Source organism: Neofelis nebulosa, chromosome 8 (genome assembly GCF_028018385.1).
Source record: "Neofelis nebulosa isolate mNeoNeb1 chromosome 8, mNeoNeb1.pri, whole genome shotgun sequence".
In the NCBI taxonomy this organism is placed as follows: Eukaryota; Metazoa; Chordata; class Mammalia; order Carnivora; family Felidae; genus Neofelis; species Neofelis nebulosa.
In genome coordinates, this window is record NC_080789.1 from 90226435 (window position 1) to 90241633 (window position 15199).

Consider the following 15199-nt stretch of genomic DNA (forward strand, 5'->3'; position numbering starts at 1 on the left):
GTAGCTTATGACCTCTTTCTCTGTCAACCTCCTAGCTCAGCACGAGTCATAGAGCCTGTCAACTCCTCTTTAATATCTTTGATCAATGGCCTTCTTCCTTTCCATTCCTGCTACTACTAACTTGGTTCAAGCAACTTACTCACAGATTATTATAGCAACAGATCCAGAACTTGCTCTCCTTGATTCCAGGTTTGCCCCTTTCTAATCCATCTGCCTATATTAAATTTCCCTTAAAACCTTCACTTTGCACTATTAATGCTATACCAAAAATTATCTACCATGGCAAGCTAGAAAATAAAAATCTCAGCCTGCCATTCGAAGACCAGACACAATATAGCTCCAAACAGTATGGCAGCATTTTCTATGCTAATTAACATCACTTACCAGCATGGTAGTTATCACTAGACATCACACACATTATACATGGTTCCCACCCCCCTGAATTTACCCTACCAGTCATTTATATCAACCTATCTGAATTCCATCCATACCCTCACATCTACATGTAACTTTTAATATTTGACCCCAATTTATACATAATCTATTACAGAAAAATTAAAAAGTCACAGGAGAGGTGCATTTATCAACAAATGCTAAGAAACACCTTATCTACCACGGACAGATAAAGGTGGCTATACAGGGAGGTATACATCTGGCCAGTCTCCAGGGCCTCCAATTCTCACTCTTCTAACTAACTTTATATTTTTCTACTCTTCATTTCTTTCTCCTTCCTAAAGATACGCCAGGCATAAAAACAAACAAAGAAACAAAACAAATCTACCCACATTAAGGGAAAAAACATTTGAGAAATCCAAAAAGGGTTCTCAAAATGCAACTACCTGAGTTATGCGGATGCCTGTTATTCGGTCCCGGTTAACTCCTTCAAAGACTAGAGGCCAACATCATCACCATCAGTACCACTTTTAGAGACTGACTGGATGCCAGGCATTAAGCTACCCACAGAAACTATAAAGACACACTGAGCAGGCCTGGTCCTGGCAGTGGTCCTGGGGCTAAAAAGGAGAACGGGATTCCATGGTAAAATTCACTAAGACCGGAAGTCTGATGTCCCAATCTTGAAACTCTAAATGTACTTCATCATTGAAACTTTCCTAAACTGTCACAAAACACTCTACTTTTCCTTTAAGATGATACTATTTTAATTTTTCATTTTCTTTTAATGTTTACTTATTTTTGAGAGAGACAAAGATAGAATGTGAGTGGGTTAGGGGCAGAGAGAGAGGGAGACACAGAATCTGAAGCAGGCTCCAGGCTCCAAGCTGTTAGCACAGAGCCTTTCGCAGGGCTCTAACTCACAGACCGCGAGATCATGACCTGAACCAAAGTCAGACGCTCAAACGACTGAGCCACCCAGGTGCCCCAATGCTATTTTAATTTTTAAAAAATGTTTATTTTGAGAGAGCACTCATGCACAAGTGGGCGGGGCCAGAGAGAGAGAGACAGAGAGACAGAGAAGCCCAAGCAGGCTTTGTGCTATCAGCATAGAGCCCGATGCAGGGCTTGATCCCTTGACTGTGAGATCATGACCTGAGCCAAAATCGAGTCAGAAGTTCAACCAACTGAGCCCCAGGTGTCCCAGAAGATATTATTTCTAAACTACATGTTTATTCCATTTTTTGTTTTAATGTCTTGTTTCTACTACTAGAGTATAGGCTCCAGGAAGGCAGGGTCTCCCCACTGTATTACAGAACAGCTGGAACAGTGCCCAGCATTTACTAAGTGCTCCTGAGTGAAGGTGAATGAATGACCAAATTGCAAGACCCTGTTATTATAATACTAGTCACAGGTTTTTAGGGGGTTGAACAAGCTTTTATTTGTAGGTTGGCCTACTAACCTAACTACTGTATTTGTTTCCATGAAATGACACCTCTAGCCCCAAGCAACCCACTTATGGAGAAATACATATTATAGGGCTGTTTATTTACTGTCCAGTATTTTTAGGTGTAGAGGGGCTTTAGCCCAGAGATCTTAATTTGAATGCTAGTGACTAGTGAGGCTATGTGACCTACAATAGGCCCTTAACCTCTTTAAGCTTCAGTTTCATCTGGAAAAAAAAAAAAAAAAAAAAAAAGGAAAGAGAACAGTAAAAGGCCATTGTGGAGATTAAATTCATCTAATGGTACACTGAAGGACCTAACACTTAAATAAGTCCATGTTGTCCCCACCATCTCCCTCTTTCAACCCACTGCCTGTTCTTTCCAATATTACAGACTCCTTGAAGGTTTAAACCATAGTTGATAGCTGTACTGTACCTAATGGATTAGCGTAAACTGCCTCACACGTGTAAGAATCACATATTATAGTCCAAAACTCTGTTATGAATATAAAAAATATAATGCCCATAAACTGTTCTGAAGCATTATATTGCTAGATCCAATTATAATATTATGGTATTAATGTACCCAACAATTTTAAATATCAAACATATAGTAATATATTCTAAGATTCTTGGTGGCAGTTATGTTACGTTCCCTACCTTTGCTTATAGTTCGAACTGTGATAATCTATGAAGAAACACGATTTTTTTCCCCCTCACTCACAACCTTAAGTGGCTATGTCAAACTAGAATTCTCTTCACTGCAGGTTAGTTTGAAATTCTAAGCACACATTAGATCCAGTCATTGAAGATACTGAAATGAAACTTCATTAGTGAAAAATCAAACACTTAGATATTTGCATATCTAAGAAAAAGTTCAATTTTCAGAACTTAAAATTTTAAGAAAAAAAGCAATATGAAAATATAACCTCACAAAATTTACATACTACTTTATTACCCTGCAAAGACTTTTTATGATTCCTAATTCTACCACATAAGACAATGACCTTTAAATAATCAGAACAAAGTTTCTCACTATTCAGAGAGCATTGTTTTAAGATTTATTTGGCACCTAATGTTAACCATCTTAAAGCTTTGAAGCACAAAGGAATAGTCAATGACACATCCATTTTAAGCTACCATGACCTGTCATTACAGAGTCATTAAGCAGTATTTTCAAGGAGTAGCAGAAAGCTTTAAAACTTTCAAATACATAAGACTGTCTTCTGTACTTCATAAACTAAGTTATTTGGATATCTAGAATTACACTTCATAAATTATAAAATGCACTGATAATTTTCTGCATTCTTCCTAAAGATAAATAAATTAAGTGTTAACAAGCAATACGGAAACTCAATAACCAAATTCAAACACTGTATATATGTATTATACATAAACATGATAATTTTGAAGCTGGCTAGCTTAAAGTATACAGAAAAAACACTTTTCTCAGAAAAAAATTATCCAACTTTAGGATAATTTTCAAGCATTAACATTTTTTTGACCAAATGGATTTAAAGTAAAATACATTCTCTATATTACATATTCTTTTATCTAACTGTAAGCTTTTATTAAAGAACCAATTTCAAAAATTGTACAAAGTAAACTGATGACCCAATTCAAATCTATACAACTCTTAACGCTGATCAGGTCCTTTGTTGACATTAGCACCATTAACTGTTTCCATGCAGCTCTCCAGGGAAGATATGTATACAAAGCACAAAACGCAGCAGCAACAGAAAGAAAGCACACACCAGTCTGGCACTACACACTTCACACTCATCTGCAGTTAATCTACACAAAGTTTAAGGAAGAAACTAAAATAGTTGGCATGATAGGAAAGCTAAGTAGCTTTCCATATTTCCCACATCATCTCTTCTTGACCCTCTGAGTTCATCATTTTGTAGACTTTTGCAAATTCCCAAAACATTATAAAATCCAAAGAATTTTTAAAAACTGGATGGAATTTAGAGGTTGCCATTTCCAGCCCGCCTAACTTAAAGGCATGAAGACTGAACTCCACAGTCTTGAAGAAGGTCCAGACACAGCCTAGCTCTTACAACTTACCCCCACTGCAGTCCTCTTTCCCCTTTTACCACCCCTAGAGATGCAATGGTCACTACCAAAGTATTATTCAAAAATAAATTATTCTTGGCAATGTGCCATTTTGAACAACCACTAACATTTGTTCAGAAGAGAAATGACATGAGAGTCACATGTACCTTACTTGGGAACAAAAGTAGAAATAAGTCAAGTACTTTAGGTCTTTCTTCTTGCTAAGGGAGCCTCCCAGGAACACTTGCTTAGGAATAGCAAGAGGGTCAACGTGTCTTTAATTGACCTATCTTCCCTCTTCCCACGAGAACAAAAACTACCCTGTTCACTGTATCACTTCCTTTCTTATAATTTGATCAATAACCTCCTTTCTTCATCGAAGAAAGAACCAACAATGAGAAATATATCCACCAACATTAATCAGTTTGCTACTTCAGAGTCCTACCCTTTCTTCTCTGAACATTCTAAATATAGTTCACATTCCTGCTGTTTCTCATCTTGCTGTCTCTGCAGACTATAAGTTCCAAAGGCATGTTTCTGTTGTTTTATTATGTGGTGTGACAATGGAAACAGTAATTCTTCTGACTACTTCCAGGATTAAAATGAAATTCAGACATGACAATATATGTGAAAGCACTTGGTGAACCGCAAAATTTATGATAAAAGTAATGTCCCATCATGTGAAAATGATAAATTATTCCTAATTGCTCATAACAAGATAAGTAAGCAAAAAGTTTCTAGGAAATTACGGCCTACATTAACGATTTAACTATCTTAAATTAGTGTGATACATCTAGAAAGGAATAGTAGCACCAAACATTCAGCAAATCATGTATTTGTCAATGATCATTTTATTTCAAAGAAATTTAATGACTGATATATTTATATAGCATGCTCAACTTTAGAACAAATTACTTTCACAGTATAAATTTATTACTACTTTCTGATACAATTATTGGTTGTCTATTAACACCACATGATTAAAACCCACTAGTTTAAAATGTCTTCAGAACTAAACTAAAATTATTACAGCTTTCTTAATATTGTCCTCATTTTCCTGAGAAACTTACTTGGGCATGACATTCAAGTAAGATTCTAATTTGTTTAAGTCAACATAAAAGAAAATGTAATCAAAATGGCTAGAACAAAAAAAAAAAAAAATTCAGTTTTTCTAACAGCTCAGTTCTGGATTAAAACATATTCAGCCCACGCAGAATAACATTTTGTATTGTTGAATAAACGTTCATCTAAGAATGTACCTATTCACAGAAATTAAAATATGAGAATTACAGTTACCCCTATTCTTGTAAGATCAGCTAGGCTTAATGTACAGTAAAAATATTTTGGCTAAAAATAAATGAACTCCATCAAAAAAACCTTCCTTCAGAAATATCAATACTACATCCAAAAAAAGAAGCATCCTTTTCATGGCAATACAAACTCACTTTAATTCAGGATGAATACAGTCACTAAAAAAATACTTGGTGACTCTGCACTTATGTCTTTATTTTTTAGATCATAGAATGATGTATAGCACAATCTCCGAATAAAAGATGTGATAAAAAACATCCAGAGAAGAACCACATCATGAAATCGTCCATTCCTATAGCTTACTTCTGCTTTCTCTATTTCTATATTCAAATGCAAGCATTCCTAATACCTATAAATATCCCTTGACATTTTACATAAATATCATTCTGAAAAATTTTAAAACCATACAAATTAATTATAATTTAACACAAATATGGTGTGATCTTAAAAATATCACTTAGTAGGGGCACCTTAGTGGCTCAGTTGGTTAAGTGTCTGATTTTGGCTCAGGTCATGATCTCAAGGTTTGCGAGTTCAAGCCCTGAGCCCTGTGTTGGGCTCTGTACTGACAGCACGGAGCCTGGAGCCTGCTTCAGTTTCTGTGTCTCCCTATCTCCCTGCCCCTCCCTCACTCATGCCCTCTCTCTCTCAAAAATAAATAAACATTAAAAAAAATTTTTTTTAAATATCACTTAGTAAAATACCTTACTGGGCCCAATGAAATAAAGGTGACTTCAGCTAGGTATCCATTATGATTAATAAACTATTGACATCTCAACCAATTCTTGTGTTTTAAGCATTCTCTTTTCAGCCTCAGTTCCTTAAAATTAAACAAAAAATTCTAAAACAACAAAAACAAGCTCTTAAGTAAACAGTTTATCTGATTTAAAATGAAGATAAAACCACCTTTATTTTCCCCTTGGGGAGTAAAAAACTTTCCTACATACTGTTGACCTCAAGCATTGTATTTGTCCCCAAGTACTACCAAGAGAACACTAAATAGAAATTAGCTTAATGTTCTATAGAATTAAAAGTTAGGACTGACTGGTTAGCCCTCCTTTGTAAGCTCTAGAGAGAACCTTGTACTGAATCACAAACAAACATAAGTTATCTGTATTTTTAAAACCCTGATATATTTAAATAAACTGAGGCAAATTACAATGCTCCAACAGATATTTGTGAAATAATCAGTATTTATTTGTTTTTACTTTCAGCTCTGTCATTGTTCATCCAACTGTGACCTAACCTCAAGTCACTTTTGCTTCTTATTAACAACTCTGGTCAAAATACACACGAACAGAATTCACTTCAAAAGAAAAAAAAAAGGGGGGGGGGGTGACATGCTAAAGACAAAATACTATAATGCTCTATCACCCAGGAATATATGCAGGAGCACCAAAAATGTACTTGTGGCCATAAATGATCTGATTTCCAAATGAATGAAATGTCTAGGCAAGTAACATAGAAAACTAGGAGTGTTGCCTTTTCTCTCAAAATTACAACACTATAAAGGATAAAGCCAATATTATATGATAGACCTTAAAAATCATGATCATATCTAGAGATATAACTATTCAATTGAAGATTAATTACAACATTTAAATTACTGAGGGAAAAAAAATCACAATGAAAAAACTCACTTTATATAGTATCTTGCACCTTCAAAAGTATATGCTTCTTCCCAGCCAGTAGGCAAATCTAAAAAACATACATTTCACAGTTAGTATTACTTCAGTGGGATAGCAAAATAAGTTTCAATCTATTTTAATTATTCATTTTCATGATGAGGTATTTTCATTTCTTAGGATTCTTAAAAAAAAACGCTGTACTGGTAACAAAACTCGTAGTCAACATAGTATCGTTTTTGGCAAAATGGTAATTCAAATTTAAAGCCACCAGAAAAGTATGAACAATATTAGAGATTATCTTACGTGATTATACACTTTAATGATCAAAGTGAAAAGGAACTACTCTTTGGCATCCAAAAAAAGCAAGGAAAGCCTTCTAATCCTAGGTAAAATACCCATGATGGTTGGCCAAAAACGAAAAAAAAGCAAAAACAAAAAACCCAACACTGCATAAAAGGCAACACCTGCTTCTTCTCACTGTGTCTATTTAAAACAGTACCTTTCAGCTACATAAATGAATCCATCCAGAAAGTGTCACTGATGAGAAAAAACTTCCTAAGTACTTAATTAGGGGAAAAGAACTCTGATATCACATACTTAATACATGTGTTTCTACAGATTTGACTTTAAGAGATGTGAAGTTTCAAGTAATAAACCTGGGAACAATTCAGGTGAATGATGGTAATTTTATTTGCTACACATTACAAATGACAAGTGGCTTGGATTTAACCATAATCTCTCTGAAATAAAAACCAATGATGTGTGTACAAAACCACACAAAGTAAACCAAACCAGAAAAGAAATCATGATCCGTCTTAGAAATTAATGTGAAATCATATAAAATAAAATTTTTCTGTAGTGTCAATGTTATCAAATCTGTGGAGGTAATTAGGCTACAAATTCATATTACACATAACCAAAATAAGCATGAAATATTCCACAAGATGATTAGGCTAAATAATTATACCGTACTGTCTTTTGTGAAATAAATTTATTATCCATATGGCAAAGAGGCCATCAGAGTTGATATTATGCATGCAAAACACTGAAAAGTATACTGAAGTCAAAGACTGCAGCGGGGAGTTAAGAAATACGACCGTGTATTAGTCAGAAATGCCTTAAAAATGTAACCTCATCATGCTTGCTACACCAGCTTTCCCTTTCCTCCTCCACCTTTTTGCAAATTTGGGTATTAGTCACTTAACTCAACTCCAGAATTTAATAGAAAAGGCAGGCTTGTTCAATATCCTGGCAACTCTAAGAGACTCCCAGAATGTCATAGTTGGAGAGAAAGGATCCCAGAGAGCAGCTCTAAAGGACTGCTGAAGCCGGCCTCACCTTCGACCCAAACAATTCACAAGCCTTTCCAATTACCAGAAACAGAGGGAGGCCAGTAAGAGAACACATGTTACATTTCAAAGACAAACAAGTTTCACGAATGTAAACAAAGAATGACAAAAGAAAGCCAGACCCGCACTGAAGCTACCATCAACCTTTCTCCACTTCAATTCATATTTAGATTCAAACGAGCCAGCAAAGGCACCAGAGAGACCCCCATCCAAGCCGACCCTCTCCAATTAGGGCACAAATGCCCACACGAGGTACAGCCCCTAGCACGCCCACCGCCTCCTGGCGGTCTGTGCAACCTCTGTGCTGCTGCCGGGGACTTTGAATCTCGCTGGCCAGCAACTGCAGCTGCAAATGCCTCCTTGGGTTCCGGCTGCTGCTCCGGTGGCAGGAGGAAACGCGCCAAGCGTTTCCTGAGCCATTCACTGTCACACAGAGGAGCGCAGCACCCCCGAACTCCTCTCCTCCTCCTCAATCAGTCACCTACCCACAAGTCCCACCTAGGAGGAGAAGGAAGCCGCACGACTAGAGGCAGCTGTCCGACGAGCAGGGAGAGGATGTGGATCCCATTATCCCGGCGGACGAGTGCCAGGGTCCCGGGCTGCATGGAGGGGAGTGGGGAAGGACTTCCTAAAGGTTAAAAGGGGTTGAGATCAGGGGACGAGGGTGGTGGTGGAAGGATTTAGGAGTGGCTGCGGGAAGAAAAACTCAGGATCCCAGATTCCTGGTAGAGGAGAGTCGGCCTCCTGGGGGAGGGGGGGGAGCGGAGGGGGAGGGGTCCAGGTTGGGATGGGGGAGAGGGCCCAGGAAGAGAGGGCGCCGTCTCCAAGTGGCGATGAAAAGCTAAAGACAGAGAAGCGTCCAGAGACTCGAAAGAACTCCCGCGGCGGGGCCCCCGTCGGCCCCTCTACCTGCAGCCACCCCCGCTGGCCTCCGCCCCACTTCGCCGCCTCCCGGGGGACGGCGGCTGGGGGCAGGTTGCGGGGAGGCGGGCGGCCGGGCTCTGCCGCCTCCTCCCGGCGGAGCCCAACTCCGCTCGGGCCCGGCCGGGCTCAGCGTTACCTGTGCTCTGCCGCCGGTGTCCGGTGACCACGGCCTCGCCGGTGACGGGGTGCAGCCAGGTGGTGCTCTTCGCCTCCTCGCTGCAGGGATGAGAGAAGGGGCAGAGACGGAGCGTGAGTGGGGGCGCCGGAGGAGCCGAGAGGGCTGAAGCGGCACAGACCCGGCTCCCTCTTCCCCTCCCGCCAGCCTCCCGCACCCTCCGGGGCCCCGCGCCGTCCCCTGCTCTTTACTTGATGAAGAAGACTCGGCCGCCCCTGGTGATCCCGTAAGTCCAGGACCGGGGCAGGGAGCAGATCCACTCCAGGTTCAGATCCGCCGCCATGTCTGATCCCCAGCCGCCGCCGCCGCCTTCTCCTGCTGCCGCCGCGGCTGCCGAGGGAGGAGGGAGCGAGCGAAGGGAGCGCGGAGCGAGCGCGGCCGGAGCGCGCCTCCACGGCCCGGCGCGCCCCCGCGCGCGCCCTACCCCCTCGGGCGGCGCCCGCCCCGCCGCCCCGGCTGGGTCGGTCCCGCGTCGCCGCCCCTCCGCATCCTCCGCGGCCGCCGGTCGGCCGCCCCGCCGCGCGCTCGGGGGATGGGCGAGTGGCGCCGCGCCCCGTAGCCAGACCCCTCCCTCGCGCCCCTCCCGCGCTCCCCGCCCGAGCGAAGGTTCCGGGATCGATTAAAAAAAAAAAAAAAACAAAACAAAAAAAACCCACAACAACGCGTCCTGCCCCCAGGGCTTTGCCCGAAGGCTTCCCAGCCTAGAGCGCGAGTCAAAGGGAGCGTAATCCCTGCGCCCCAGATTGCTCTCTTTCTAAAACAACAGGAACACAGTGGCTGAGCTTTGTTTTATTAGAGCTATTGGCTATCAGAGGTTTTTCAAAAATATATCGCTTTAAAATAGAAAGCTGCCTTATTAAAGCACACGGAAGGCTTTTTCTGTTTGTGTCTTGTGTGCCAGATAGCAAAGGTTTGACTAGTTATCGTGGGCCCATGAAATATGAGTAGATTCTGACTTGACAAAACAAGTTTGCTTCTTCCTAGGCCCCTTAAATCATACAATGTTTTATAAAATGAAACCTTGACTTTTTCTCTTTTTTTTTTTTTTTCAAAAAAAGATTCCCTTATTATCAGTCTGGAGTTCTGCTTTCCTCTATTCTCCCATAGATTACAATCATAACCAACTTTATGGAGTCCTTGCGACGGTATACATTTTTAAATCCCCACAACCCTATGAATATTGTGATAATCCCCATTTTACAGATTAGAAAAATTAAGTTTAGAGAAACAATAACTTTCCCAAGGTCACAGTAGTAAATGACAACGTCTGGATTCAAACTGGCTCTAGGATTTAAAAAGTCTGTCTGTATAACCACGTTGCTTTACTTATTTTAAGTCTTGTTTCCTCTGTAGCCCACCCCCTTTTTGTTCTTTGAACAAGTGAAGGGCAGATTTCACTGCAACTGAGATTCCCCCGCCCCCCCCCCCCCCACCACCTGGGAATGCTTGCCTCTTCTCATTGTCTCTGGTCCTCTGCCACACTTAAAATTGCTTATGCATCTTTGCAGCAAGATGACTCATTCCAACAGTTCAATAATAATAGTACTACTTGATATTCCTCTAACACCTTTTCTGACCAGTTTTGGGTGCCTCTGAAGCATTATCTCGTTTGTCTTTCCAGTAGCTCAAAGAAGCAAACCATCTCTCTGCATTTAAGGAAACTAAGGCACAGAAAGGGCAAATGACCTTGGCCAGAGCCATATCCAGCAAGTCAGATGGGGCCTGGGTGAGAATACAGTTTCATTGGACATTTTCTCTCATACTCTAATTCCCCAAGGCCAGTCTGTCTTTGGAGAAAAGAAGTCTACAATTACTGCTATAATTTTCCTGTCCATCTGCATACACAGGGAAAAAAATAACATCACTTTAATGTTTTCTCTTTTTGGTTCCTTTGCATTCTCCTCTTTCATTTTGCTACTTATTACTTCTTGACATCTTATCTCCTGCCCAGTCTCTGGAAAAAGTGCCCCGCCCCCCCCTTTTCAAAAAATCAATGAATAACTAGCAGGAAATGTTCCACATTACCATCAGTGGTTACTGGTTATTACATAACAAGAAAATCGAGAGCTATTGAATTTATATTGTGCTATCTTACAAATTAAAAAATCTAAAGTGAATCTTTCTAATACCATATAACTTTAGAAATCTACTATCTATTAGTCGAGCTATATTTGACTCTTTGCGTTAAGAAGTCTTTAAGTTGGCCATTTGTTGTATGAAAATTCCTTTTAGCTGTGAATCTTTGATTTTACAAGATTCATTAGTGCAAAGCATATTTCAAAAAGTGATAGATTCACTTAATAAAAATGTGTATCTTAAGAAATTACATTCACAGTACTTAAATAGTAACCTACAATCTTAAGCATAATTCTATATGTCCCTAAATTTAGGAAAGCAGTAAATAAAAAAACTAAAAGTTATATATATATATAACTTTTGTGTGTATATATATATATATATATATATATATATATATATATATATACACACACACACAAAATGAGGCATGCTTCTGATTTGGGGAAATGATAGCCCTCATACCTTCCAGGAACCAATAAAAACAGCTTCATACATTAGACTGTTGTGTTCTCTGGATAATTTTCACCCTTAATGAGTAAAATAGTATTTTTTCCAAAAATTTTCCTAGAATGCCCTTTGTCTGAAACTTTATTGCCTTATCCTGGGCTGCTTTGCCTTTTGGTTGTATGTACATGTGTGTCTCCTTCACTGCAGGAAGCTGGGAGTCATGTCTTCCCCATCACTGAATCTTTCCCAGCCTTGACTCAGTATTCAAATGGTTATTGAATTTCATTTTCTTGCCAATGCCTCTACCTCCCAACAGAGTTATTTCCCAATAACATATCCCCTTTTTATCACCGTGAACCTGTTCAGTAACTGACTCAGCCTAAACTCATATCTAACCTCTGCTTTTTATTGCATTTTTTTTCATATTTCCAACCTATGAGACTATTCAATTTCTCATGTCGTGATATAACTTTTTGAGTAATATCCTATGACCATTACAGCCTTTCTGAAAAAAAGAAGAGGTTTTAACAGTACTGAGCACTAAAAATAAACATCACTCCATTGATATGTAGAGGACAATCCTTGTCCTAAAGGGCTTCCAGTTCAAATATAACAGAGAAATACATATAATGATAAGAAAAACTCAAATGAAAGTTTCTTAAAATATGTGAAACAAAGAAGAACAAGGTGACATTTTGGAAAACAGCAAATCAATCCTCCCTCCCCTTTTAATAAATGGGAATGAAAAATGGATGAACTCTGGAGAGTACAGAGATTCTTGAGAGAGAAAAATATTCTTTTGCTACCAAGAAACATCTATTTATACACATTAATGTTTATCAAAATCTACCAACAAAGTTTTGTAACTTTGATTAGGTCGTCTCTCCAAATATATCTGTGTTACTCTAGATGATTTGTTACACTATTAGTACACAAAATTAAGAATATTGTAAACAGTTCCTTTAATGAGTTATCTGTAGAGTGTTCTAGATCATGAAAAGTTATAAGGAAGGGCAAAATAGAAGACCCAATGAGCTCAGTGGAAATCTAGGCAGAAAGGATGGCAATTGAGGGTTTAAGTCAGGGAAGAAAAATACTTGGAAGTTGATTTAATAGGGATTTTTTTTTTCTGTTAAGGAATAAATTGATAGAAGATTTATGGATAAAATAATTTCCCTCGTTCATTGAACAACCATGTATAGGCTCCCTGTTATATATGGTGTGCCAGCCAGTCTGCTGGGTCACAGGGATTAAACGACTTGGCCTCCTTTGGGCAGCTTAGAAAGGGAGATAGAGATGTAAATATTTAAGTACGTTGTAGAAGCAGCATGTCTATCCTTGTCATAGAAAGAAACCTCTGTTACAGGTGTTTTCCAGAGTGTCCCGTGAACTGCTCAAGGCCTATCTCAAACAACAGTCTTCTAACATTGATATTTTGGAGAACTCTTCAATTATGAACAGGGATAACTGAAAGAAATATGTAGCAAGCAGCACTAGTTACCCTGCTGCTGGCCAATCCCTCTGCTACACTGGGGTTCTAGACTAAGTTGGTATCTGCCTGGAGGCTTGGAAAGAGGCTTGAAAGGGAGTTCAAAAATGTCTTCGAGGAACTTACATCTGAACTTCTGGTCATGTTCAAATTAAACACCACTTCCTTTACCCCAGTTAGGAAAGCTTCAATCATCTACTTCTCTCTTTGCTATAAAAGAGAAAGACCAAAATTCAAATGCTGGAGAATTAGGAAGTATGTTCAAATGCAGGGGGCAGGATAGAGTGAGTCAGCAGTCTGGCTGAATTTTATGCCTGGCTCTGCCATTAATTAGCTGTATGACTTTGAACAAATCATTTAACCTCTACCCCTCTTAGACCTCTGAATCCTCATCTGTAAAGTAAGAGCACTGGTGTGTTTAAGACATTACATCTGATTCTTTTTCCCCTCTAAAGTCTTCTGCTTTGACAGAGTGAGCACTCCATTAACTAAAGTTGGGGATGTTTTGTCACAGTGCAAAGACATGAGTAGGATCCCTGCTTCTAGAACTGCTTAGGATTTTCTGCCACTCAGATGGTTTGTTAATAGAGAAGGTTGGAAGAGCAGTTAACAAAGTTCTTTCACATCATATTTAACTTGTGCAAATGGCTCTGTAACATCGACACTATTAATGTGTTACGAACAGGAAAATGGGCTCCATGAAGATACTATATAATATAGCCATCAAGTGGCAGACTTAGGGTTTGAACCAGGTCTTTAGCATATTAGATTTCAAATTCCATCCACAAGGTATTTCCTTTCTCAACCTTCGTTCCTTGTGTCCTCTAGTTCCTTACTGCCAGTCGCTCTCCTACCTACTGCGGATTGTGTCCGCCCTCATCACCTCACCACACCTGCTCTTCTGCGTCACTATTGTCCCCCTGCACGCCGCCAAGTCTAGCGGATGCTTTCAGTTCCAAGCTTTCTCTACTTCCCTGCTGTATTCACATGTCACCACTTTTACTCCTTGAAACTTTCTACTCTTGGGTTTCATGATACCACTTCCCTGAAATTCTCCTGCTCTCGCTGTAGACCATCTGCAGTATGGTCACCAGGGAAGCTTATTTAATTGTTGATTCCTGAGCCTCTCTCCAGATGCATTCAACCACAACCTCTGAGGATTAGACTGAGGAATCCACATCTAACAAGCATTTTGGTGATTTCTTGTGTATGGTAACTTCTGAGAACAATTCCCAGTATGATAAAATTCCCATGTTTGTATTTCCAGTATAGAACTCTCTCCTGAGTTCTAGACCATATACCAAATTTCTTTGTAGACATGTTCCTTCTGGAATATTCTTTCTGGATGTTCCTCAAGTATGTCAAACTCAGCATTCCAAAACAAGTCCCTTTTGCTCCAGATATGCACCACCCCAGTGTAGTCCCCTCCTACATGGTACCAGCATCCAAACAAATAGCCACATCAAAAACTTCCAAATCATCCTCCCACAAGCAGTTGGTTAATAAATTCTATTAATTGTTCATTAAATATGTCACAAAGTTAAAGTTATCTCTCTTTCTCATTTCCTGTATCCTAATATAAGCATTCCCCAATGCTACCAGAATGATCTTTTTAAAAATGCAAATCTGATTATGTTCCTTTCTTGCATAAAATCCCCTCATGGCTCAAAAAACTTAGAGGATGAAATGCAAAGCCTGTTGCCTGGCATTGGAGGTTCTTCTTGATCGGAGCACTGCCCACCTGCATGTTAGCCATATGGAATGGCCTACTGTTCTCTGAACAAACCAGGCTTTTTCAAGTCTCTGTACATGCTGCTTTCTCTCTAGAATGCCCTTTTCTCTGTTTACCTAACAAACTCCTACTTATGTTTAAATTCTTAGCTCAAAAGTTATTTCCATTAAGAA

At 39.6% G+C, this 15199-nt stretch overlaps 1 protein-coding gene across 21 annotated transcripts in view; it reads right to left on the reverse strand.

The window, feature by feature from the left end:
- Nucleotides 1-9833, reverse strand: part of PLEKHA5 (pleckstrin homology domain containing A5) — a 242203-nt gene extending 232370 nt beyond the window's left edge. For 3 of the 21 annotated variants that reach the window (XM_058743508.1, XM_058743506.1, XM_058743515.1), the window contains exons 1-3: nt 9471-9787; nt 9241-9320; nt 6844-6901 (exon numbers count right to left, since the gene is read on the reverse strand). In XM_058743508.1, the coding sequence (XP_058599491.1) occupies nt 6844-6901; nt 9241-9320; nt 9471-9562 (230 nt within the window). In that variant the 5' untranslated portion in view covers nt 9563-9787. Of the gene's footprint in view, nt 1-6843; nt 6902-9240; nt 9321-9470 lie in introns of all 21 variants that reach the window. The other 18 variants (XM_058743518.1, XM_058743513.1, XM_058743519.1 and 15 more) reach the window with 11 other exon arrangements.
- Nucleotides 9834-15199: the final 5366 nt, after the last annotated feature.